Consider the following 25,696-nt stretch of genomic DNA (forward strand, 5'->3'; position numbering starts at 1 on the left):
TAAATTAGTTACAAATTTGTCATTTGTTCATATACAAAACAAACCTTCGGTCTTAACATTAGGATAGACTTACTCTTGGTGGGAGGTAAGTACTATTAACCAACTGGGAGTTTGCCACCTTTGATCAGTTTTCTGAATACCAGAATTCTACGAAACAACTGACCAGTATTTCCGAATCTAAGACATATATGAATATCATAGAGTCAGACTTCTGGGTTTTTACACAATGTCATAGTTCATTGCGTCCGAGGAAGATAAGAAGATCTGTTCCCTACAACCAATTCATCCACTCATGTAGGTTTGTTATCATTCCTCTCCCCCTTGCTAAAGAGAGGAATGTCCTGCTACTGATAGGCATTCTTACTGATACTAACCCCTAACAGTATGGCCACTTCACTCACCGTACCTTGTCCGTTCCAGCTTATGATGGTACTCTCTTCTTACTGCCCTAAGTAAAGAAGGAGACAGAAATTTGAAAAGGGAAAGAGCCAGTTAACTCCTCCATTTCACATTCATACCATCATCTTAGACAAGATACCAACTGACCCACCAGGGGTACTGGATGAGTTACACCCTTTTTGTTGAGCAGCCACCAAAGTGGACCCAAGGAAATTTTTGTTGAGCAGCCACCAAAGGACCCAAGGAAATTGAGTCCAAAGACCTCTGGGCAACCATATATATATACAGGAAATTGAAAGTGGTTTTCATAACAAAGAAACCCACTCTCAAATTTCAATGAACAGACAGACACCTCCTTAAAATTGCTCAATTTTGAGCTTCGATACCGTCACAGACCAACCCGTCACGATCATTTTAACAGATTGTTCTTGTTTTAAAATGCCAGGAGGCCCATATTCCTCTGATGACCTTATCTTCTGTATAACCTCATTGGTACAACTTGACAAACAAGGAGTAGGCTTGCCTGATCACCTCTGTTTGGCTTGTTCCTTTAAGTCTACCATGTTAATGTTATAGGTGACTTAGTTCTTTCTATAACAACAGAGTATTTTGACAAGTCAAAGCCGGCCCTACTGAAGGTCCCTCACACATACTCACACCGTACTGAGCAAGATTAAGAAATGTATCTGTCATCATGACCTGTGCTGCATTGACTCATTATCCCGGATTCCGAGGCGAACTGGAACTGAAGTTCCAGGCTACTTTTGAGTCTACGTCAAAACCCTGGTTATTGAGTACTCCCACTCTACCAAGGTCAGAGGAAGACCCCCCATCCACAGTCAGTTTCCTGTAACGTGACTGATGTATGTGCCTGGTGGTAGTCCATCAAGACTACTCTGATACAGAGTATGTGTTTTTCACTTATCAGATTGGAGTTCTTATGTGCCCCATCCAGTTCACTGCTCCTGATTCATCTGAAGATTAGTCAGTGTGAAGCGATATTCACATGCCCAATCACAAGTCCAATGTATATCACCATGCATGTAAACATGTAATTACAGAGATTCTTCCCTCTGTTCTGACAACCTCTCCACCAGATCATTGTCTACTGACCGAATGCCTTTAACGGACAGAAACATCCACTACATAGGCAGTCAAGGCCAAAGGGTCATTCTGTATATGTGAGCTAATAACCTTTGGAGTCGTGTTACGTCCGAGGTGACACTCTCCGCCCAAAAACTTAGAACTATTAGTTCGAAAGGGGATACTGCTCAACCTCCAGGCCTTGAGATATTAATTCTACCTATCGGTGATGCCTCTTCCCCACCCCCACGAACCTGGTAGCGATGATTGTGCTACGATAAAACTTTATCAGTCACTCATCCTGGTCCTCCTTAATTACTGGAACCCATCCTTCCGTCCGGGACATGGCGTAACAGGTAGAACCTAGAGTTTGCATAACCTCCAGGATGTTCCCAGTATCGCAAATGGAATCCTCAGGCTCCTCGAAGGGTGAAACTCCTGAGACAGCTATTGATGCATTTGTTTCATTATACAAGTTCCTCTCTGGATGAGTGGTTTGTGCACTCATCTGCCAAACCGGTGGTCCGAGGTCCTACTCCCAAATCGGCCAACGCGGGATCAGAGAACTTATTTCTGGTGATAGAAAATAATTTATCGATATAGTAGTACAGTTCGGATCCCACAATAAGCTGCAGGTCCCATTGCTAGGTTCCTAGCCATGTAAAAAATATCCAATCCTTCAGGCCAGCCCTCAGCCCTAGGAGAGCTATTAAACAGCTCAGTGTTTTTGTAAAAACTAAGATGCCAACAAAACACCTTATGCGGTGACCTGTTACGATATATGGGCATATGTCAATATGCTACCCTCCAAAGGGAAATCCATATATTGCCAGAAACCATCATGGTGCTATTCTCGAGTAACCTAGCCCAGAATTGTACCCAACGTCACTTCACCCTACCTCACTCTTGAAGAATGGGAAACTCCCCCCTTTCCCCTTCCAGATATGATGAGGTACTAATGCCTCACTCTAGCCAACTGAAGCTTGAACCCTCTGTTAGGTTCATGAATTCAATATAAAAACTAGACCAGTATGGAAAACAGCCATTTGCAGATTCCAGGTTAACCTAGCCAACAACCACTTGGACTAGTCTAAGTAGGTATAGTCAATTAAGAATTGACTAACTTACTTTAAGTTGGCAAGACCAGGTTGACCCTGGCTTGGTTAGGTTAGGCTATGTTACCCATTCCAATTAGGCTAGGACCCTGGTTCAGTTAGGTTAGGCTATGTTAACTCTTCCAATTAGGCTAGGCCCTGGTTTGGTTAGGTTAGGCTATATTAACACTTTCAATTAGGCTAGGCTAACTCCTCCATCACTTAGGGTAGATTCAGTCCATCCGAGATGTACACTTAACTAGGCTAGGCTAGTTTAGACTAGCTTAATCTAGAAACTAAATGACTTACGTTAGGGTAAAGCTACAACCACAACCTTCTAGGCTGAGGGGGTAAAAGTGTTTCAAATGGGTAGCCTAGGCACTAGTCTATGCTCGGCTATACTTATAACCTTACTAATTCGTCCAACCTAAGATAGTACGGCATGTTTAGGCAACCGGATCATGTTAAGGTCAGCACCCACTGTTAGGATAAGTTGACATGTATGTCGGAACCACCTAACCTATGAGTTAGGCTAAGCGGACCCGGCTAAACTAAGAATTGTACCACTCAGATAGTAAATGCAGGTTCGAAAGCCAAACCGCAACCATTAGTTGGTCCAAGCCAGCACATGCATACCAAACCAGTTAGTTCAGGACAGTCTTAGCTAAGAAACTACTACTCAGATTACCTAAGATAGTAGCAGTAGACTTGAAAACTGGCTGGAATAGGCTACGAATATAACCACTTGTTAAGCTAAAAGGTATGACCCAATTATCCTGGCTATAGCATCTTAGGTTACAAGTACCCTACTTAGGCTTGGCTACCTTAGGCCAGCCACACACGTGCAGTTTTAACTGACAGTTATAACTGTTCAGTTATAAACTGACAGTTAAAAACTGCACGTGTGTGGGTATCTCAGTTGCTCATGTTTCGTCAGTTTCAACAAAACTGTACAGTTAAACTGAGATAAATGCAATGTTCCATATTTTTAACTGAAAGGAGTAACTGAAATGAGCGTGTGGGGGGGGGGGGGGATTCGTAACTGTACAGTTCTCAACTCATTTCTACAGGTGGTAGCGGTGAGTGCAGTTTGTTGAGATAGCACATAAAAACAAAGCGAAAGCAACATTTTTACAGTTTCAGTCATGCGCAAATAATTGAGAAAATCAATTGGTTCTTCACTTAATTCCTTTAATAATTTAATTATCAGAACATTGATTTCGCCTCAGTAACCACTTTTTGCACCACTGTTACGCTTTTTAGTTTTATTTTTCTATTTGTTTGTAGCATTACAAAGAATACACCGAGAGCGGCAAGACGTACTCCTCGGAATCCGTGGTAAAAACTGAGGGATTGAACTGTGTGTGTGTGTTGCATTTCATTTTTAACTGACGTCTGTTTAACTGTGGTCAGTTATAACTGGACAGTCATAACTGTCAGTTAAAAACTGCACGTGTATGGCCGGCCTTTATGTGACGAAAGGATGACATTCACCTCTTTCTTTCGACTTAAGTTCCCATTTAGATTTCATTAAGAAGAATGGTTCTACAGTACTTTCGAGGAACAAAGCTTTCGATTAACTTTAACTACTTGTGTAAGAGTCGAAGCATTTGGTCAATATTCTTATAGGAAGAAACCAGCTTATACCACAAGTATATATAAAATATGGGAATTCTCCTTACCTGTAAAGGTTTGAAGTTTTCTGGAGTCAACCCACCCAAACTATGCTACTTCCCACCATTCAGGCTACATATGATTACTAAGAGATATCCATATCCTTCTATCATCCATGCATTTTACGTGTTGTAAAATGGACTCTACATCCCTAGAATAAGGTAATTCATGCACTTCCGTATCCTTTTTCAAACCAAACACCATGTCAATCCCCGGAAGAAGCATGCTGGCTCCCCGAAAGGTTATTGAATTGACTAATCAAATCAATCACCACCTCATACGAAGCCAGAAACTCTTGGTCTTCTCTTCCCTCCGGTTCTAACGCACTGTGTTCAGCCACAGGAGACGTTAACTCACTCCTACCCTCTGACAAACGTCCGGGTGCGTCATGGCCGTCCGACCATACAGCCGCGGCACCTTTGATCTTTAATGGCCACTGATGGCTCGATCTCGAATAATCAGTAGGCTCTGAGAAGGTATCTATTTGGCATAAGTCATGGCCTTCCGACCATACAGCCACTGCACCTATGATCTTTAATGTCACTGATGGCTCAATCCCGAATAGTCAGTAGGATTTGAGAAGGTATCTATTAGCATGCGTCATGGTCGTCCAAACCATATGGCCTCGGCACCTTTGATCCTTAATGGCTGCTAATGGCTCGATCTTGAAATATATCGTCAGTAGGATTTGAGAAGGTATCTGTTTGCAATCCTATATACAAATATGAGAGCTATTTTATCATATTTTATTACTCTGACAGCTAGAGTCCATGGAAAACGTTTGTAAAAGCATCAGCGTAAGTATCAAGTTAAGCCACGGCATTGTAGTCTCTCTTAGACTCTTTGTAGTCACCACTGGCAACTCCACCGTCTCCACGTCGGCCACTACCCCAGCGACAGTCGACGCTTTCGCTAGTTTGGACTCTTGTAAACGGCTTCGTCTGATTGCTTTGAGCTCACCAGCCACTGACTTCGTGATTTTCTTGCTGGTTGGGCTGTGACAGTCCTAGTTCAAAGATGAAGAAGAATTTACTCTTCTCCTCTTGTCCCAAGGATCAGTCACGAAATCCTGTATCCTCCAACGCTTGACTGGTACACTCAGTAATGACATCATCTAGAGAAGAAGACGAAGAAGGCGAATCACGCCTTTTCTTTTGTCTTACTTAGCCATTTTCACCTCTAGATCCTGTTTATTCTTCATTACACCGTACTGTGTGACCAATGAGTCAAAAAGCATATTAGGTTCCGGAGGCAGCGAAGTAAATCGAGAATCAGTAGGCTGTGACGTCATGACTACCACTATTACAAGCAGTCTTGGCTATGACGTCAACACACTTGATGGAAGCGTGAGGCTGTTTATGGTACTCTTGCAGCCAAGATCAAGAGACCCAACCTTCTGTGGCATTTCTACTTTACATGGATGTGACAGTCCTGGCTCGAAGATGAAGAAAGAAATTATTCTTCTCCTCTTGGCATGAGGATCAGTCACGAAGTCCCTGATTCTAGCCTTTCCACTCTTCACTGAAGCCACACTAGACTAATTTTTCCATCATTCACTTTCGACAATTACAACTACTTCTTGTGCTTTCATATAAGGGATGGGATGTAACAATCCTGACTCAAAGATAGAGAAGAAAATTCTCCTCTCGGCTCGAGGATCAGCTACGAAGTCCCTATTATTTCCAGGATTGGCAGGAGAAACGCACTGGCATCAAAGCCAGTCACCTAAGCTTGATGCTAAGCGGAAGGATACAGAGGAAAGACTTGTCTTTTCCATTATGTGACTTATATCTCCTAACGCTTGTAATTTCTCTCAAAAACAATGTGCATTAAAAACCTCCCATCCGAAAGCATAGTTGTAAAGTACTCTTGTACCTTGAAATGAAAATGGAAGCATGCCTTCGTGTAGGCCGCAGCTGTGAAGAGACGTCATGGCGGTCGCCATTTTTATGACGTCTGAGCAACTCTAAGCAAAGCCAACATCCTACCAGAAGTGCAAGGCTGTTGATATTATTCTCGTAGTCATAGCAACCTGACATTAAAGGCTGCCTTGTTGCCCTATCTGCTTCGTTTATTTACAGATGGCGAGCACCCTCCGGGACCGCCATCCGTGCATGTCAGGATAAAAGGGACATCCATCACGTGGGATCCTGGATGGCAACACGATGTTAAACTCAAACTACTGTCCTTTTGGGTTGGTTCTCCTGATAAGCCTAACGCTGACCGCACACCTGCATCCTCTCTACCCACGTATCTGGAACGAAAACAAGATGGCGATGCACGCCTCTCCAAGCAGGGAAAGGAGCACAATTAGTCATAATTACTTCCCAAACGCACATCCAGATACATCAAAGCTTTGGATTACAGGCAATCCATATGAATATGAGATATTCACAAGCACAGGTAACGAATTAACCGTACCTTAAGAGTTTCTTCACCCACGACTTACTACACGAAGAGTACTTCGACGGTTTCCATCGACGTCGAAACCGTCGAAGAAAATAACAGGGCATATAACTGCTTCTTGTGATATCCAGGAAGTCTCGCAGCATGAGAAAGCTTCATGTTCACATACCCGGGAATTCCAAACAACAAATTGAAAACAACTGGGGGCAAAATAAACCAGCTTTAAAAGGACGGAGTAAACCACGTCCTCACTTGAAGGCGGTAAGAAAATAACTGACAGGGTCATGAGTTAATGAGGGGTATGCGGGTGGCCCACATGTCTCGGTGACCAAGCACAAATGCCAATAGTCCCTTGCATATACAATTATTTTAAACTTTACCGGTTTCCAGCTGGCGCTGAGTATTTATCCTAATGTTAAGACCGAAGGTTTGTTTCATATATGAACAATTGTATTTTTCATAATTAACAAACCTGTGGTCTTAACATTAGAATTTACTAGCGCCAAGCTGGAAACCGGTAGAATTAAAATTAAACTTGTGCGATCCAGGGACTATTGGCATCTACCCGGTCACGGGGCATGTATTACCCAGAATGCCCTCGGCGTCTTGTGACCCACCAGTTATACCTCTAACCCACCCAGTTTAGACTGCTAGAGGGTGGTTCAGGGTGGGCCTTTAACTGTTAAGACCTCAGTTTGTTTAGTTATGAAAAGTACAAATTAGTTTACAAATTTGTCATTTGTTCATATACGAAACAAACCTTTGGTCTTAACATTAGGATAGACTTACTTATTGGAGGGAGGTAAGTCCTCATAAACTGACTGGGAGTTTGCCACCTAAATCCGATTTCCCGATATTAGGAGTATTCCAAGAGAATGGACTATGAACCCTTGAACCAAAGATATAAGAGAATCTATTGGTTTCCCCCTTTTCCCCCACTGGGTGCTGGTACCATGCCATGGTTTATAAACTATGGGAAAATAGAGGACCTTCCATTCTCATCAACCACTCTTGTCCTTTGTATATGGATCTACCATCACCCCTCCCTTCCCTGTTACCGAGAGGGGTGTGCTGCTACTGAAAAGTATACTATACTCTAAAATAACTTTACAGTATGGCTGACCGCCTCACCTGCATCTAGTCCGTTCCAGCTTATGATGGCACTCTCCTTCATACTGCCCGTAGGTAAAGAAGTAGAAAGAAAGTAGTAAAGAAAAAAGACCAGTCATCCCATTCATTCTACTTTCATACCTTCATCTTAGGACTAGACAACAAAACTGACCCGCCAGGGGTACTGGATGAGCTATACCACTTGCTGGGCCGCCACCACTGGACCCAGGAAAAGGTATCCAAGGATCTAGGGCAACGTATCTTTTAAATAAAGGAAGTGGAAAGTCGTTTGGGCATTTCCAAACACCAGCTTTCAGAATTCTCTCCACAGACATATTCTTCTTGAATGCCAAAGAAAAACTCAAGCCTCTGATGTCATGAGCCCTAGCCCTCTCCTGGCTATCTGACCCCCTGTCTTCTGTCATGTAGGCATTCCTGATCGTTTCTCTTGGCCAAAAGGATATTGTATTCCTGAACACTTCCTTTTTTGTTCCGTCCTGTACTTACGAACAACCTCCTGCACCCCGGTCTGAGGTGCCTTGTCCTTCTTAAGTACTCTCTTATTATTCTGACGGGACACAGAAGCATCTCATCTTTGTCATTGTCTACGAAATCTGCCAGAGAAGGTATGGAAAAGGATTCGAATCTACCGTCCACTATTAATGGGTTTTGAGTTTTGGCCACGAATTCTGGAACAAACTCGAATACCATTGATTTCCAACCTCTCGAGTGCTTTACGATATATGACAGGCCATTTAGTTCCCCCACCCTTTTGTTTGAAGCTAGGGCCAATAAGAAGACTGTCTTCAGGGTCAGGCTCCTATCTGTGGACTGCCTTGGTGGTTCGTAGGGGGGTTTTGTCAGACTACTCAGTACCATGGTCAAATCCCAATCTGGGGCTTTTAATTCCTTTGGTGAACATGACTGCTCAAAGCTCTTCATCAACATGGCCAAGTGAACTCTTGGATAGACCAGAGTGTAATGAGAAAGGTAGCCAACATACATGCCATTGTTACATCTATGCGAGTGATTGTAGAGAAAGCCGAGGCAGTTGCTCTAGGACATGAGATAGAGCCCTCCTGTCCTAAGTCCTCTATATGCTATCACTATGCCAACAACATTATTCTGGCCGAGACCATCTATAAGAGAATTCTTTATAATTGGTAAGTCTGTCTAATGGAGCCCTCGGGGGATCATGAGAGTGTAACTCCTTTAAAGACAAACAGCGGCTATGCTATCAAAAATAGTTCTCATTTTCTCCTGTTTTAATTAGGAAGAATATCAGGCTTTTTTCTTTACATTTGCAAGCAGTATTTGGACATCTGAATATTAAGATGAATACAGTGCTCCCCCACTTTTACGCTGTATTAGGTTCCAGAGCCTGCCACAGAAATGCAAAATTCCCTCTAAAAATCCTTATAACTGGCTTATAACTGCCAAATACCCAGTACCTCATAAACTAAAATGCTTATAATTGTCTATTTTAACATTTCACTGCTTAATTTAATAGTTCAAACAAAAATATACGTACCTTAAATTATCATACTAAAACAATTTAATATCATTTCAAACTAAATATCACCCCAAAACTATCATCCCAAAACATCCTGAGACATCTTGAATTAGTAGTACCCTTTTACAACTGCTACTCTTAAGTATATATGTACGCCCCCTAAAATGCTTATAACAACAATTTACTCATTTTAAAATATCAATGTAAACAGTAAAATATCCATAAAAAGTTTAATACAAATTAAATAAATCTTAATACAACTTGAATAAATCTCTCATACAGAAAGTTTGACAACAAATCAAGTTACCCCTATACTGTACACATAAGCTGTTTTCTTTCATGGTACTGAAGTATTATTCCTTTTAAAATTATCTCTAATTTGTTTTTTTTTTATAAAAACACTTTATTCATAATTACTGTATTTTTTCATTTTGCGTATATGACTAAATACTGATTTTTATGATAAATATTATTCACAACATACTTATAATGTAGTTAAGCTCACTCCAGGTTGGACCCCGGACTGAGAATAATAGGTGTATGACTCTCTCTCCTCTCTCTTCTCAATCTCCTCTTCCATCTCGCTCTCTTCTTCTTCTCTCTCCTCTCAGTCATCTCTCTCTCTCTCTCTCTTTAAGGGTAATGTAAGGTGTATTTGAAATGATATTGCTGTAAAGATCTTTTATGAAGCAGCATGTTGTATAATATTTAAAATAATGAGTGAATATTTTAAATATTGTACAATATGTTTGTTTATCACAAAAAATCTTTACAGCAATATCGTTTCAAAATACACCTTACATTACTCCTAGAGAGAGAGAGAGAGAGAGAGAGAGAGAGAGAGAGAGAGAGAGAGAGAGAGAGAGAGAGAGAGAGAGAGAGAGAGAGAAACCTGTCATGTTCAGTATGAGGCTCAACCTGAAATAAGCTTAATAGATGCATAGCTAAATTATAAGTACGGTATGCTGTAAATCATTTTTATCATAAAAATCAGTATCATTTAGTCACATACACAATATAAAAAAATACAGTAATTAATGAATAAATAGTGTTGTTCTACAAAGAAAAAGCAAATTAGTAATAATTTTAGAGATATGGTCAATAGAAAAAATCCACAAATTAATGAAAGTTCCCCTTGGAAAAGTGAATAATGCGTTCCACAAAAATCCATAACTAAGTGGACTGCGGAAAAGTGAAATGGGTAAAACTGGGGGAGAATGGTAATACATTTGAATATATACAATGAATAGTGTTGTCAAACTTTTTTCCTCTCTAATTCAATCACTCCATTTCACCTTCTCCAATTGCTACTAAAACAGTATTAATAGTACAACAGTCATCAGTTCAAAAGCAATAATAGATTTAAAACTAAATAATAAAAAAAAAATGTGTCTAACCTGGTGCTTGAAACTGAAGAGAGCCAACCCTAAGTAAATGAAGACTGTACACTCAGCAATGAGAGCAAGAGTACGCATCAGATGCTGCATAGTTATCTGCATCACAGGAGACATGTTAAAATGTGTGTAGTGTGACATGACAATACCATTGAAGAGAATAGCCATGATACCTGAAACCATAAAAAGAAGTAAAGGGAAAATAAGAGGTAATAATACGGTGTAATACATTTGGCCAGGGCAGCCTTTAAAAAATGAGTCAGCCATGTTAACAACCTTCAATAACATGATCACTGTTGTAATGACAAATAACCCAAAAATCTAAGATATGTTTGTACTGTCAAAACTATAGGAACTACTACAAAAATGCTGAAAAATAATGGAAAAATTCTACTGCTTTTTCATAAACACATTACATTAGGGCCAAGTGAACTTACCAGACAGATGTATGCCTTCAGCCAAGGTGTAAGGTGCATAAATGAATATAATGATGATGCACAATTCCAATGATGTATACTCTCGTACTGGGACATATTTTAGGGTCAGAGCGCTCAGAAGTGCAAAAGCCACACCAATACCAGCCGAGGCAAAGAACATGACACAAAAATGCCACACTGTGTACAAAAGAGCTTCTCCAGACCCCATAGATGCCATTGCTGGTGAAGCCATTTCCAATACAGTGCTGGAAAAACAATTATTAGAATGAATTTTTGTAGAATAGTATGGTTAAAAAAAAATAACCACAGCATTATACATATCAAACATATACCTAAATATGCTGAATTTCCTGGGGCAGATAGATTATTACTATGTACCACAAGCATCAGAATCCTGTAGCAATACCATAATACTATCATTAATCCTCCCCTGCAATCCAGTTACAATGCAGTCATACCCGAAAAGGTAATTTTCAGACTAACCATAAAACAATGAAAAGTTCTTCAGTCAGTAACTTGTACAGCCCTTAGACACTTATCGTGTGGTCTCAGTTTAAATATGCAGACATTAATAATACATAAAACACACAACCTAGAAATACAGCAAAGATAAAAACCACCTTCACACCATTACAGTAAATTGACACTACAAATTCAGTAACATACTCAGCTGCCACTAAAATGTAGTGTATATGGTAAAAAGTCAATGCATCTATGGATTTCATTACTTAGGGTTAATGTTTTTTATCATTAAAATAACAAGCATTATCAAAGACTTTTACATAATTCACTTCTATTCAATTTAAATATCTAAACTTATAATATAATGCACTCTAAAAAAGTAAGGAAAAGTTCTTTAAAAACATACAAAACCTTCATGAGCATTACCTTGTAAGAACAATAGAAACTGCATCATTGAGTATGCTCTCTCCGAAGACAAGCATATAAAGAACCTGATCCACATTGAGGGCATGAAAAATAGCTAAAGTTGCAACTGGATCTACTGCTGAAATCAAAGACCCAAATGCAAAGCTCTCCACAAAGCTCAGTCGATATACAACATCAGCCTGAAAAAATATAGTTCACAAAGTAAACTCTGATTTACACCCTTTTGTCACTCCAACTATAAATATATGGAAATTCCTCTTATGATTTATCCTTGGGTGAAAAGAAAGAGAGGAAAATACCCATCAAAAGGAGGAATGGGCCAAGAACATTAAAAGATGAAGAAAGACATTGCAGTATTTTTGCGAGATCATAAATATGACATGAGGGAGATTTTTAAAATGATTTATAGGAAGCAGACAAAGACAGACTGTACTAATAAATGAATTCACAGTGGAATCAGTAATAAGGAAACTTGACAGATGAACAACACAGGGCTATGATGGAATCACTGAAATTAGGACTTTCTCTGAAAATGAAATGGCACCTAGTATATTTAATTAATAGACTATTGTGAAGGAAACATATCGTGATGACGGGGAGTTTCTTGGCAAAGATACCAAAGAAAGGTGAAGAGTACACACCCAACAGGCTGGAGAAAACAATACCAAGATAAAAAAATTTAGTTTTAGAAAATACTGAGAATAAAGTTGGTTGTAGAAAAGCCAAGAGTTGTAAGGATCAAGAACATTTTTGAGAATTATATTCCTATAAAAGATAATCTACAAAAACAAGAAATAACGGAGACAATAATACACACAAAAGGATTAAATAACGCTAGCCAAGTCTTTAAAATATCTAAAAATATCCAAAAAAAAAAGGTCTCTTGAGACAGCACTCACTGCAAGGATAAAAATATCAAATCAAACACTGGGCACTGAAACTGAACACAAAAGTAAGTTTATAAATCAGTTTGCTATGATCTACTGTAATAAGGACAAGATTTATGTATAGGGTTAGAGTCACAGTATGGCAATGTAAATATGTCTCACAGATCTTGAAAGTTTTAGAAAAAAAAAGCTTAAAAAGGAATAGTATTACGAGTCCGATGGCATAAAAGCAAAATTTACACCTAAGGAAATTCTAAAAAGATTCTTATATATATAAGATAACGACAAAAGGCAGAGATGGCTCAGACATGTCCTTTGTACCCCCCACGGAAGAACATTATGTTAATAGTGTCAGCTGGGCTCCTCTAAAAACCATAAGAGTTGGAAGCTCCATAACTACTGGGATGAGAACTATGAGATGGGAGGAGATTTGTGGAAATGAAAGTACAGGAAAGGCTGAATTTTATAAAGCTATTTTACAGGCATGGTGCTGGAGGCAATTCAAAATGATGACAATTACCATTAAGTTAGCACAATACATTAGTCCATAACAGCCTTAGTATCACACATTCATGTTAACTATTTTATCAAAATCTTAATTTAAAATTTTTCCGAATTACAGTATGATCTTATAAATACTACACAGAAAAGATGTGTATTTCTTTCAACAACTGGAGATGTCATTGGCAGGAAATAAGACCAGATAGATCAATGTTATTTTCCTATATGTATTTTTAAATATCATTTGCTGAAGCTATTGAGAGGTAACTGAAATTTTGCATCAACGATTTACTTACCTGGCCCAAAAGGTAGACTCCTCCTCCAACAACCAGGGCTGATATCACAGTACCCAAAATAGCAAACACAACTATCGAACCAATGTTCTGGAAAAGTTTCCCTGGAAAAAAATTATAATAGGTAAATAAACACATTTTCTCTCCATCATCTAAATAAGTTACAATATTAACCTGTTTCTTGTCTACTTGTAATAATTGGTTTTGTATTGGTTTAGCTATCATGAAGTGCTCAAGTGCAGAGAGAACAGAAAGAAAAAAAAGAAAAATTTTAATTTACTTACAATATTACTCTGACCTTGACAGATTTTGAAAGTACCATATCAACTTTGCAGTGACTCACTATAACTACCAATCTTTCTGTGCATTTTTTTAGTACATTTTATCTTATTACAAGCTCCCCCAAAACAGTTGGAAAAATTTACAATTTTTTTGTCTGTATATGCAAATATGATATTGTTAAGATACAATAAAGTTTTGTACATACTTACCTGGCAGATATATACTTAGCTATAGACTCCGTCGTCCCCGACAGAAATTCGAATTCGCGGCACACGCTGCAGGTAGGTCAGGTGATCTACCGCCCCTGCCGCTGGGTGGCAGGAATAGGAAACGATTACCGTTCTAGAACCAGATTTTCTCTTCCACCGTCTCCTGAGGGAGGTTGGTGGGCCATCAATCGTATATATCTGCCAGGTAAGTATGTACAAAACTTTATTGTATCTTAACAATATCATTTTTTTTTTTTTTTTGTACATGGAACTTACCCAGCAGATATATACTTAGCTGATTGACACCCTTGGTGGTGGGAAAGAGACAACTATTTACTGAATAGACAGGTAAACAACATACGTTGTAGGTAATAAATAAATAAAACCTTGGTTCCTACTTGATCAGGCGGAAGACTCCATGGCTAATGCCTAGGAATCTGCTTCGCTCAAGAGCCTCAGTGAGGATTGTGAACCTATGGATAAGAGGTTCTTGTGGGTCTGTCAATGGGGTCTTAATCCATTACTCGACAGAGACCTCTTACATGACAATATGCCTATGCCTAGTGGCATAATTAAGGAGCACACACCGATCCCGATCACTGATCCTAACACGAGGGTTAGTGGTTAAGTTGAAAAGAGTTATCTACAAACTCCTTTCAAACAACCCAAAGAAAAAACATGACGTTAAATAAAATTTAACTCACTAGTTAAGGATTAGTATCTGCTCCCTATCCCAGCAATGTATCCGCAGACACGTATCAACCAAGAGAGAAGGATCCCTCGAAGGTTATCTTGACATCCTTCGGATAATGGGAAGTCAACACAGAGTTGCATCTCCCGTATGTGACAGCTAATATGTCCTTATGACATATTGTTAGGGAAAAAAGAACAAGAATTCGGAAAAGCTCGCACTTCATGTGCTTTTAATTCTCAGCTGTTTGAAGGAATCATCAATGCACTTATCAAGTGCTTAGGAGATCACAATGTCTCAAAGAAGGCCAGGGCGTTCTTTGATATAGATCTCTTTTGGGTGAAGCCTGGAGCCTGGCTAGTGCTTCGTGCCTGGCAGGCGCCTAGCGCCTGTCTAGCGCCTCGCGCCTGGCTGGAGCCTTGCGCCTGAATGGGCCTAGAGCGGGCTGGAGCCTCGATGCCTGGATGGCGCATGCGCCTGGGCTGGTGCCTGATTGGCTCCTCCTTCCTGGCTAGCGCCTCGCGCCTGGCTGGAGCCTTGCGTCTGGCTGGCGCCTTGCGCCTGGAAGGCACCTGGAGCCTGGCAGAAGACTTCATGATTACTGTCTATGAGTCTGCATGCCTCAAGAGTTTCAGCGAGGTAGGGACCTATGACTGACAAACCCTTCTGGATCATGTCAATGGGGGCTAGCCCGCTTACACGACAGAGCCTTCTCGGATCGTGCCAATGGGGGCTGACCCACTTACATGGCAGAGCTTACCTGTATCATATCAATGGGGACTAGCCCTCTTACATGACAGAGCTTAAGTTTCTCTTTACTGGAAGGAGCCTTGCGCCTGGATGGATCCTCAATCCTGACTGGAGCCTAGCCTTGAAGGAGCCTGGCACCTGGATGGCGCCTGGCTGGCTTCTAGAGCCTGGCTGGCTCCTAGAGCCTGGCTGGCTCCTAGAGCCTGGCTGGCTCCTAGAGCCTGGCTGGCTCCTAGAGCCTGGCTGGCGCCTCGCACCTGGCTTGGCTCCTCCACACTTGCTGGAGCTTCGAGCTTGGAAGAGTCTCTAGGCTGTCTGGCGATGTCCACATCGGACACTCTTATATCTGTCCGATTTGTTCGCCTCTGGGGCATTTGCGCCAGGTTGGAGGCCCGCTCCTTCTCAGTATCCGACCATGACAGAGTTCCTTGGAACTGTCCGCCTCTGGCGTTTTTCGCCTGTATATTGGCATTTGGCGCTTGGCTGGCGCTACATTGTCCGAGAGTCCTGAACAACCACATAGTTTATCAGGAGACTGGAGAAGGGTGGAAGAAATTCTTCCCCTTTGAGCTTTTGGGGAGGTGATTTTAGTCAGCTACACCCAGTAGACGACAGGATATCTAACAATACGAGAGAGAAGAGTCTTCTTCCGAGGAGGATCCTTCGTGAACACTTCTTTTGCTAACGAGATCTCTTCTTACATGTTGATGAGGTTCCTCGTTGCAGAATCTTCCCTATCCTTGCCCGAAGGAAGGGAAGGAGTCTGGAAGTCGAAGGAGACTCTGAGCTGAAATTGGGCGGAACCCTGATTTCTAGCTCTTATTGTATCCTTCTGAATACCTTCTGGGAAGCATTTTGAGCCCTCATCGCACCCCGAAGACTTCTTCTGTAGATGAAAATGTAAGTACCCTGCCTGGGCAACGAAACTTCTATCTGAAAGCGTTGCGTCAGGAATAGAGGGATTTAGTTCTTTTGCCAGACATACTATGCTGGCAAGAACCCATTGCCGAGTCTCCATTGAATCTGATGCGAGATTCCAATGCACAAAAAATTCACTTGTCTTCTTGGTCGATTAGGGCTAAGAGAAACAAAGAATTCCTTCATAAACTTCCTCAAAGAAGTTTGATGAGGAGCAGTTCCATTTTGTCAGAACACGGAATCTGTGGCCACAAAAAGATCCCATTCGAAATACATGATATCCTACTCTTGTCGTATTGCGGTATCGTATAAGATCCCTAAGATCTTAATCCTCTGTATCTTTTTTTCCCCCTAATTCCCCCTTTGTAGAGACAGAGTATAGCCTTTTACTGCGTTCTTTGATAGCAGATATATACATAGGTGATTCTTCCCTCTGAAAGTGAAGAAAAAAACCTTGCTATGTGGTTCACAGAGGTATCGGAAGAGGACAGTTTCCTCATTCCATCTAGCACGATCTGCAGCAATTCTGTCTTAGCCATGACTATTGTCATTTACCTTGAAAAAAAACCTCTCATTCATGTCCACTTCTGGTCAGTCTGCACGCGGACAGACTCAGAGTGGAGAGGTTTTTATAGGTCTATTTATAATAGATTCTGATAGAATATCCAGATACTCTTGGAAAAGCCTTACGAAACATGCTGTGAGAAGAACGTGACTTCTGTGAATCCAACCTCTCTAAGGCCAAAATGAGGCATACATCCTCTCTTCCTTTGACGCCCATTTATTTCTATAATAAATCTGTTAAGAATTTATAACTAGGGGAAAAAAGACTAAAGTTTATTCCCCTTCTTTAAATTTAAAGATGTCTTATATTGCTACCTCTCTTGGTTCGAGGAAAAAAGAAGCCTGTTCGTCTTCTACCTTACAAAGAGATCTATGAAGAAGACTTTCCGCAGGTTCTCACAACTCTTTTCAATAAATGTTAGACATACGTTAACAGTTATTATCTTCGATCGAGAAGGTTCTCACGGACATGCAAAATCTTGCATCGAACCTCTTAAGGATCGTTACGTTCCGTGTCTGTTCCCAAATAGGTTCTCTTTTGTTAACGCGAACAGGGGCGAAAAAAGAGATTCTCGATGCTCTTTGCGATATGAGAGTCGTGGAATTGGCCTAAGTGATTAAAATAAATCATTTCATCATTCCTTGTAAGCGACCCCTTTTCGATTAAATGGGTAACGAAATCAGGAACGAATCTTGCCGTTACCGAGCCTGCTGTCCGAGAGGTTAATAACTCGCTAAAACGAGAAAATATCTTGGATGGTGCTTCTGGCGCAATTTGCACCAGGCTGGCGCTTCCTTCTAGTTCTTTTTAGGTTATGTGCCATAACATCTATGCCTTTATGGTACCCGACATCCTTCATGTTAATTCCGTTCTTAGTGGGAAAAAAACTTTTATATACGTTAGTATAGTCCATTCAGGGAAACAACTTCTGCCACTAAGAGAATGTTTCCCATCCGACTCACCCAACTTCTGAGCAATATCCGATTCTAAAATGGTTGTGTGCGTTTCTCGAAAGGATGAGAGAATTATATATATCGCGCTCTGCCGTATTAGAATCCTTTATAATACTGGCACATTGTGGTAAACAGCATTAATCTAGGAAACCTTTGTAAGGATACTAGGAATTCTGTAGTTAACCTCGGTATGTGCATAAGACTTGACCATACCGTAGTCTTAAAGTGAATTCTCTACTACATTCATCTTCTCACTAAGCATGTACTCTAATAAGCCATGCTTTCGTAAGCATGAGAGCATTATACAATATAGAGTTCCGCTGCGTTAGAATCCTTTAAAAATGTTACCTACGGTAAACAGCATTGAAATGTATATCTTTCTTATTGAAAGCTTCTTAGCAAAAGGCAGACAATATTTTATTTGTTTGCTTAACTATCCCCTCAATCCGAGGCTAAAACCACGATTGTAGGGGAGAGACACGGTTAGTCATTCCATCCCGCAGGAGAGAGACATGTAAACCAACCACTCATGACCGACACCTACATGATACTGCGTTGGTGACTTGGTGTTGGTGTCTAAGCGATAGCAGTCTCGTTAGCCGACTGGCCTTACTCTTCCAGAGTTGCCAGCTACTCCATTTAATAAAGGAATCTTATAAAATTATTATCGAACTTCAGGAAGTTCTTATAATGCGTATCTAAGCGAAACAAAGACTTCGATAAATCTAGAAGCTAAGTAGGTGTTGTCTTAACAATCCCTTTAAGCGTAGTCCTTCCTAGGAAATTCCTGGAAGGATACTGGTAATTGAGTTGCTCAGCAAAGAAGTAACTACGTATGTGCTTATGATTTGCCGTATCGTATTCTCATACAGCAGATAATCTACTACCTTCTTTCCCTTCCGAGGCAGATAGAGGAGAGAAAGGAAAAAATTTTTACTATCTTCGTTCTTTTCGTTTAATAGAACGATAGAAAGAGTATATATCTCCTTAAGGAAGGGAGTTAATCCAGGAACTCTTTAAATCTTCGTGATTTCCTCATAAATCGTGGAAGAGACAGAATTCCTGTTCATCTGTAGGGTTTACGGAAGGAAGTAGATATTTCCTATCCGCCATCATACCCAAACGTCGATGAGATTCTTATAAGAAAACTCCAAAGTTCTTGCCTCTTCATAACGAGGGAAGAGCATGAATGAAGGAGAGAGTCCTCTGAATAATGAAAAAATGGCTTCTCTTAGTATCAAAATCCTTCTGGCAAAAGCGACGACCGCCTGTGCGACCTCTTGCACCTTTGCCAGGGGAAAGTTGCTCAAGTTGAAAACTCAAAGAGGAGCCTCGCGACTGACCTCTCTCTCATAAGAAGATTAGGAATATTCTGGCGCCTGGCTCCTTGCACCTAGCGCCTGGAATGTTCCGCGCGCTAGAAAGGAGACTCGCTCCTGGAACGTTCCGCTTGCGTGGAAGGTCCCGTGCGCCCTGATAGTTCCGAGCGCCTACTAGACCCCTTTAAGAAAGAGCCTCTTGCCCGCCCGGAAACGTTCAATGGAAGGTATCGTTCTGATTGCCACTCTACTATAAGGCTCCTTGCTCTAGCCGTCTGTTTTCCTGGCGCAATTTGCATCAGGCTGGCGCTTCGTCTCTTTGAAGGCGCCTTGCGCCAAGAAAAATTTTCTAGAACGCGGCTCGCGTTTGGTTGTAGGAACGCGGCTCGCGCTAGTCTGTTAGCTGGAACGCGCCTCGCTGCTGGCTATTGGAACGTAGCTCACGCTAGCTTGCTGGAACGCGGCTTCCTGGCTGGCTCTTGCTCAGTGTTCTCTTAGTTTTCAGAGAACGCGCTAGATCATCGAAACTCCAAACATACATTCTTCGTCTTTTCGGATGTAAGATGAAGAGACGCACTTTTTTAAGGATGCCTTATCAATGGCTATCCTTGGCAGTCTGGGACGTTCTACAGAACCTGCCGAGGGGACGCCTGACCGTTGGGGGTTCTCCCTAACCTTCCTGCGGCTGTCGACTTTCCTCCTCCACTGGGTCTGGGAGTTTGGAAGAGGTCTAGGCCTGGAAGCGCTACGGAGCCGATCAGACGCACCCTCCACTGCACTGGGAACACTACATTCACTTCTTACCTTTTTAGAGCTCGCCTTTTGAGCTCCATCCATTTATCTTCAAATTTGCACATATGAATTTGTAGATTCAGTGGAGTAAGAAGGTGATGAGGATGCAACAACTACTAGAATTGTCAATACTCTAACTGCTCGTTAGTACGAGAGCTGTTAAAGCTTCTAAGGAAGCGTATCTAGTTATATGCTTTCTGACTTCCTAAAGTAGGAAGTTAGATCTTATATTTCCTTCATCAAGTTCTAACACTTATACACGTATTAGTGAAAAAAAAAAAAATATCAATATTTCCCTTATTGCAAAATATATGAGTGTCTACCGAAAAATTCGGTAGTTTCACGTAATATATTCTTCGAAATTTCGAAGCCAAATTCATTAAAAAGTTAATAAAAGCGTATGCCAAACCAAAGACCCAGTACTTCCCTGCAAAAGACAGCCCAGAAGGTCGATGGCGATGAAAAAACGAAAATCAAGTCAGGAGGTAGCAACAACGTATGTTGACACTACCGCGACAGAGAAAATCTGGTTCTAGAACGGTAATCGTTCCTATTCCTGCCACCCAGCGGCAGGGGCGGTAGATCACCTGACCTACCTGCAGCGTGTGCCGCGAAATTCGAATTTCTGTCGGGGACGACGGAGTCTATAGCTAAGTATATATCTGCTGGGTAAGTTCCATGTACAAAAACAAAATATCTAAAGAAAGGGTGAGCACTTATTTGGATGATTTATTTTTTTTGGTGAGCATTAATGAAAGTTGCAAATCTGTCCCTCTCTAAACAGTTTTGCTAATTTTCAAAAATGAAGAATGAAAATCCATCACCATCTAAATCATTTATATATTTTACCAATAAAAATTGAGAACCTGTTGTCACCTACACAATGCCACTCATTTTTATTAATGAAGATTTAAAATCTGTTACCATCAAGTAAACCACCTTGTTCATTTTTCATAAACGATGATTGAACAATAGCAAATATGATATTGTTAAGATACAATAAAGTTTTGTACATACTTACCTGGCAGAATATATACTTAGCTATAGACTCCGTCGTCCCCGACAGAAATTCGAATTTCGCGGCACACGCTGCAGGTAGGTCAGGTGATCTACCGCCCCTGCCGCTGGGTGGCAGGAATAGGAACGATTACCGTTCTAGAACCAGATTTTCTCTTCACCTGTCTCCTGAGGGGAGGTTGGGTGGGCATCAATCGTATATATCTGCCAGGTAAGTATGTACAAAACTTTATTGTATCTTAACAATATCATTTTGTACATGGAACTTACCCAGCAGATATATACTTAGCTGATTGACACCCTTGGTGGTGGGAAAGAGACAACTATTTACTGAATAGACAGGTAAACAACATTACGTTGTAGGTAATATAAATAAACCCTTGGTTCCTACTTGATCAGGCGGAAGACTCCATGGCTAATGCCTAGGAATCTGCTTCGCCTCAAGAGCCTCAGCGAGGATGTGACCTATGGCTAAGAGTTCTTGTGGGTCTGTCGATGGGGTCTTAATCCATTTACTCGACAGAGCCTCTTACATGACAATATGCCTATGCCTAGTGGCATAATTAAGGAGCACAACACCGATCCCGATCACCTGATCCTAACACGAGGGTTAGTGGTTAAGTTGAAAAGAGTTATCTACAAACTCCTTTCAAACAACCCAAAGAAAAAACACGACGTTAAATAAAATTTAACTCACTAGTTAAGGATTAGTATCTGCTCCCTATCCCAGCAATGTATCCGCAGACACGTATCAACCAAGAGAGAAGGATCCCTCGAAGGTTATCTTGACATCCTTCGGATAATGGGAAGTCAACACAGAGTTGCATCTCCCGTATGTACAGCTAATATGTCCTTATGACATATTGTTAGGGGAAAGAACAAGAATTCGGAAAAGCTCGCACTTCATGTGCTTTTAATTCTCAGCTGTTTGAAGGAATCATCAATGCACTTATCAAGTGCTTAGGAGATCACAATGTCTCAAAGAAGGCCAGGGCGTTCTTTGATAGATCTCTTTTGGGTGAAGCCTGGAGCCTGGCTAGTGCTTCGTGCCTGGCAGGCGCCTAGCGCCTGTCTAGCGCCTCGCGCCTGGCTGGAGCCTTGCGCCTGAATGGCGCCTAGAGCCTGGCTGGAGCCTCGCGCCTGGATGGCGCCTTGCGCCTGGCTGGTGCCTGATTGGCTCCTCCTTCCTGGCTAGCGCCTCGCGCCTGGCTGGAGCCTTGCGTCTGGCTGGCGCCTTGCGCCTGGAAGGCACCTGGAGCCTGGCAGAAGACTTCATGATTACTGTCTATGAGTCTGCATGCCTCAAGAGTTTCAGCGAGGTAGGGACCTATGACTGACAAACCCTTCTGGATCATGTCAATGGGGGCTAGCCCGCTTACACGACAGAGCCTTCTCGGATCGTGCCAATGGGGGCTGACCCACTTACATGGCAGAGCCTTACCTGTATCATATCAATGGGGACTAGCCCTCTTACATGACAGAGCTTAAGTTTCTCTTTACTGGAAGGAGCCTTGCGCCTGGATGGATCCTCAATCCTGACTGGAGCCTAGCCTTGAAGGAGCCTGGCACCTGGATGGCGCCTGGCTGGCTTCTAGAGCATGGCTGGCTCCTAGAGCCTGGCTGGCTCCTAAGAGGCCTGGCTGGCTCCTAGAGCCTGGCTGGCTCCTAGAGCCTGGCTGGCTCCTCGCGCCTGGCTTGGCTCCTCCACACTTGCTGGAGCTTCGAGCTTGGAAGAGTCTCTAGGCTGTCTGGCGATGTCCACATCGGACATCTTATATCTGTCCGATTTGTTCGCCTCTGGGGCATTTGCGCCAGGTTGGAGGCCCGCTCCTTCTCAGTATCCGACCATGACAGAGTTCCTTGGAACTGTCCGCCTCTGGCGTTTTTCGCCTGTATTGGCATTTGGCGCTTGGCTGGCGCTACATTGTCCGAGAGTCCTGAACAACCACATAGTTTATCAGGATACTGGAGAAGGGTGGAAGAAATTCTTCCCCTTTGAGCTTTTGGCCCCTGGCAAGGGGAGGTGATTTTATTCAGCTACACCCAGGTAGACGACAGGATATCTAACAATACGAGAGAGAAGAGTCTTCCTCCGAGGAGGATCCTTCGTGAACACTTCTTTTGCTAACGAGATCTCTTCTTACATGTTGATGAGGTTCCTCGTTGCAGAATCTTCCCTATCCTTGCCCGAAGGAAGGGAAAGAGTCTGGAAGTCGAAGGAGACTCTGAGCTGAAATTGGGCGGAACCCTGATTTCTAGCTCTTATTGTATCCTTCTGAATACCTTCTGGGAAGCATTTTGAGCCCTCATCGCCGCCGAAGACTCTGTAGGCAAACGTTTAAACCATCTCTTCTTCTGTAGATGAAAATGTAAGTACCCTGCCTGGGCAACGAAACTTCTATCTGAAAGCGTTGCGTCAGGAATAGAGGGATTTAGTTCTTTTGCCAGACATACTATGCTGGCAAGAACCCATTGCCGAGTCTCCATTGAATCTGATGCGAGATTCCAATGCACAAAAAATTCACTTGTCTTCTTGGTCGATTAGGGCTAAGAGAAACAAAGAATTCCTTCATAAACTTCCTCAAAGAAGTTTGATGAGGAGCAGTTCCATTTTGTCGGAACACGGAATCTGTGGCCACAAAAAGATCCCATTCGAAGTACATGATATCCTACTCTTGTCGTATTGCGGTATCGTATAAGATCCCGAAGATCTTAATCCTCTGTTATCTCTAATTCCCCTTGTAGAGACAGAGTATAGCCTTTTACTGCGTTCTTTGATAGCAGTATATACATAGGTGATTCTTCCCTCTGAAAGTGAAGAAAAAACCTTGCTATGTGGTTCACAGAGGTATCGGAAGAGGACAGTTTCCTCATTCCATCTAGCACGATCTGCAGCAATTCTGTCTTAGCCATGACTATTGTCATTTACCTTGAAAAAAAACCTCTCATTCATGTCCACTTCTGGTCAGTCTGCACGCGGACAGACTCAGAGTGGAGAGGTTTTATAGGTCTATTTATAATAGATTCTGATAGAATATCCAGATACTCTTGGAAAAGCCTTACGAAACATGCTGTGGATAAGAACGTGACTTCTGTGAATCTCCAACCTCTCTAAGGCCAAAATGAGGCATACATCCTCTCTTCCTTTGACGCCCATTTATCTTAATATCTGTTAAGAATTTATAACTAGGGGAAAAAGACTAAGTTTATTCCCCTTCTTTAAATTTAAAGATGTCTTATATTGCTACCTCTCTTGGTTCGAGGAAAAAGAAGCAGTCTTCTACCTTACAAAGAGATCTATGAAGAAGACTTTCCGCAGGTTCTCACAACTCTTTTCAATAAATGTTAGACATACGTTAACAGTTATTATCTTCGATCGAGAAGGTTCTCACGGACATGCAAAATCTTGCATCGAACCTCTTAAGGATCGTTACGTTCCGTGTCTGTTCCCAAATAGGTTCTCTTTTGTTTGTTAACGCGAACAGGGGCGAAAAAGAGATTCTCGATGCTCTTTGCGATATGAGAGAGTCGTGGAATTGGCCTAAGTGATTAAAATAAATCATTTCATCATTCCTTGTAAGCGACCCCTTTTCGATTAAATGGGTAACGAAATCAGGAACGAATCTTGCCGTTACCGAGCCTGCTGTCCGAGAGGTTAATAACTCGCTAAAAACGAGAAAATATCTTGGATGGTGCTTCTGGCGCACAGGCTGGCGCTTCCTTCTAGTTCTTTTTAGGTTATGTGCCATAACATCTATGCCTTTATGGTACCCGACATCCTTCACATGTTAATTCCGTTCTTAGTGGGAAAAAAAACTTTTATACGTACGTATAGTCCATTCAGGGAAACAACTTCTGCCACTAAGAGAATGTTTCCCATCCGACTCACCAACTTCTCTTGAGCAATATCCGATTCTAAAATGGTTGTGTGCGTTTCTCGAAAGGATGAGAGAATTATATATATCGCGCTCTGCCGTATTAGAATCCTTTATAATACTGGCACATTGTGGTAAACAGCATTAATCTAGGAAACCTTTGTAAGGATACTAGGAATTCTGTAGTTAACCTCGGTATGTGCATAAGACTTGACCATACCGTAGTCTTAAAGTGAATTCTCTACTACATTCATCTTCTCACTAAGCATGTACTCTAATAAGCCATGCTTTCGTAAGCATGAGAGCATTATACAATATAGAGTTCCGCTGCGTTAGAATCCTTTAAAAAATGGTTTACCTACGGTAAACAGCATTGAAATGTAATATCTTTCTTATTGAAAGCTTCTTAGCAAAAGGCAGACAATATTTTATTTGTTTGCTTAACTATCCCCTCAATCCGAGGCTAAAACCACGATTGTAGGGGAGAGACACGGTTAGTCATTCCATCCCGCAGGAGAGAGACATGTAAACCAACCACTCATGACCGACACCTACATGATACTGCGTTGGTGACTTGGTGTTGGTGTCTAAGCGATAGCAGTCTCGTTAGCCGACTGGCCTTACTCTTCCAAGCAGTTGGCCAAGC

At 41.7% G+C, this 25,696-nt stretch overlaps 1 protein-coding gene across 1 annotated transcript in view; it reads right to left on the reverse strand.

The window, feature by feature from the left end:
• The window catches only part of LOC135226465 (sodium/hydrogen exchanger 8-like), an 84,084-nt gene that overhangs the window by 39,881 nt on the left and 18,507 nt on the right, over nt 1-25,696 (reverse strand). The window contains 4 exon segments of the mRNA XM_064266063.1: nt 10,677-10,846; nt 11,111-11,355; nt 11,999-12,177; nt 13,683-13,783. Of these exon segments, the coding sequence (XP_064122133.1) occupies nt 10,677-10,846; nt 11,111-11,355; nt 11,999-12,177; nt 13,683-13,783 (695 nt within the window).

The sequence above is a fragment of the Macrobrachium nipponense genome, chromosome 14 (genome assembly GCF_015104395.2).
Source record: "Macrobrachium nipponense isolate FS-2020 chromosome 14, ASM1510439v2, whole genome shotgun sequence".
In the NCBI taxonomy this organism is placed as follows: domain Eukaryota; kingdom Metazoa; phylum Arthropoda; class Malacostraca; order Decapoda; family Palaemonidae; genus Macrobrachium; species Macrobrachium nipponense.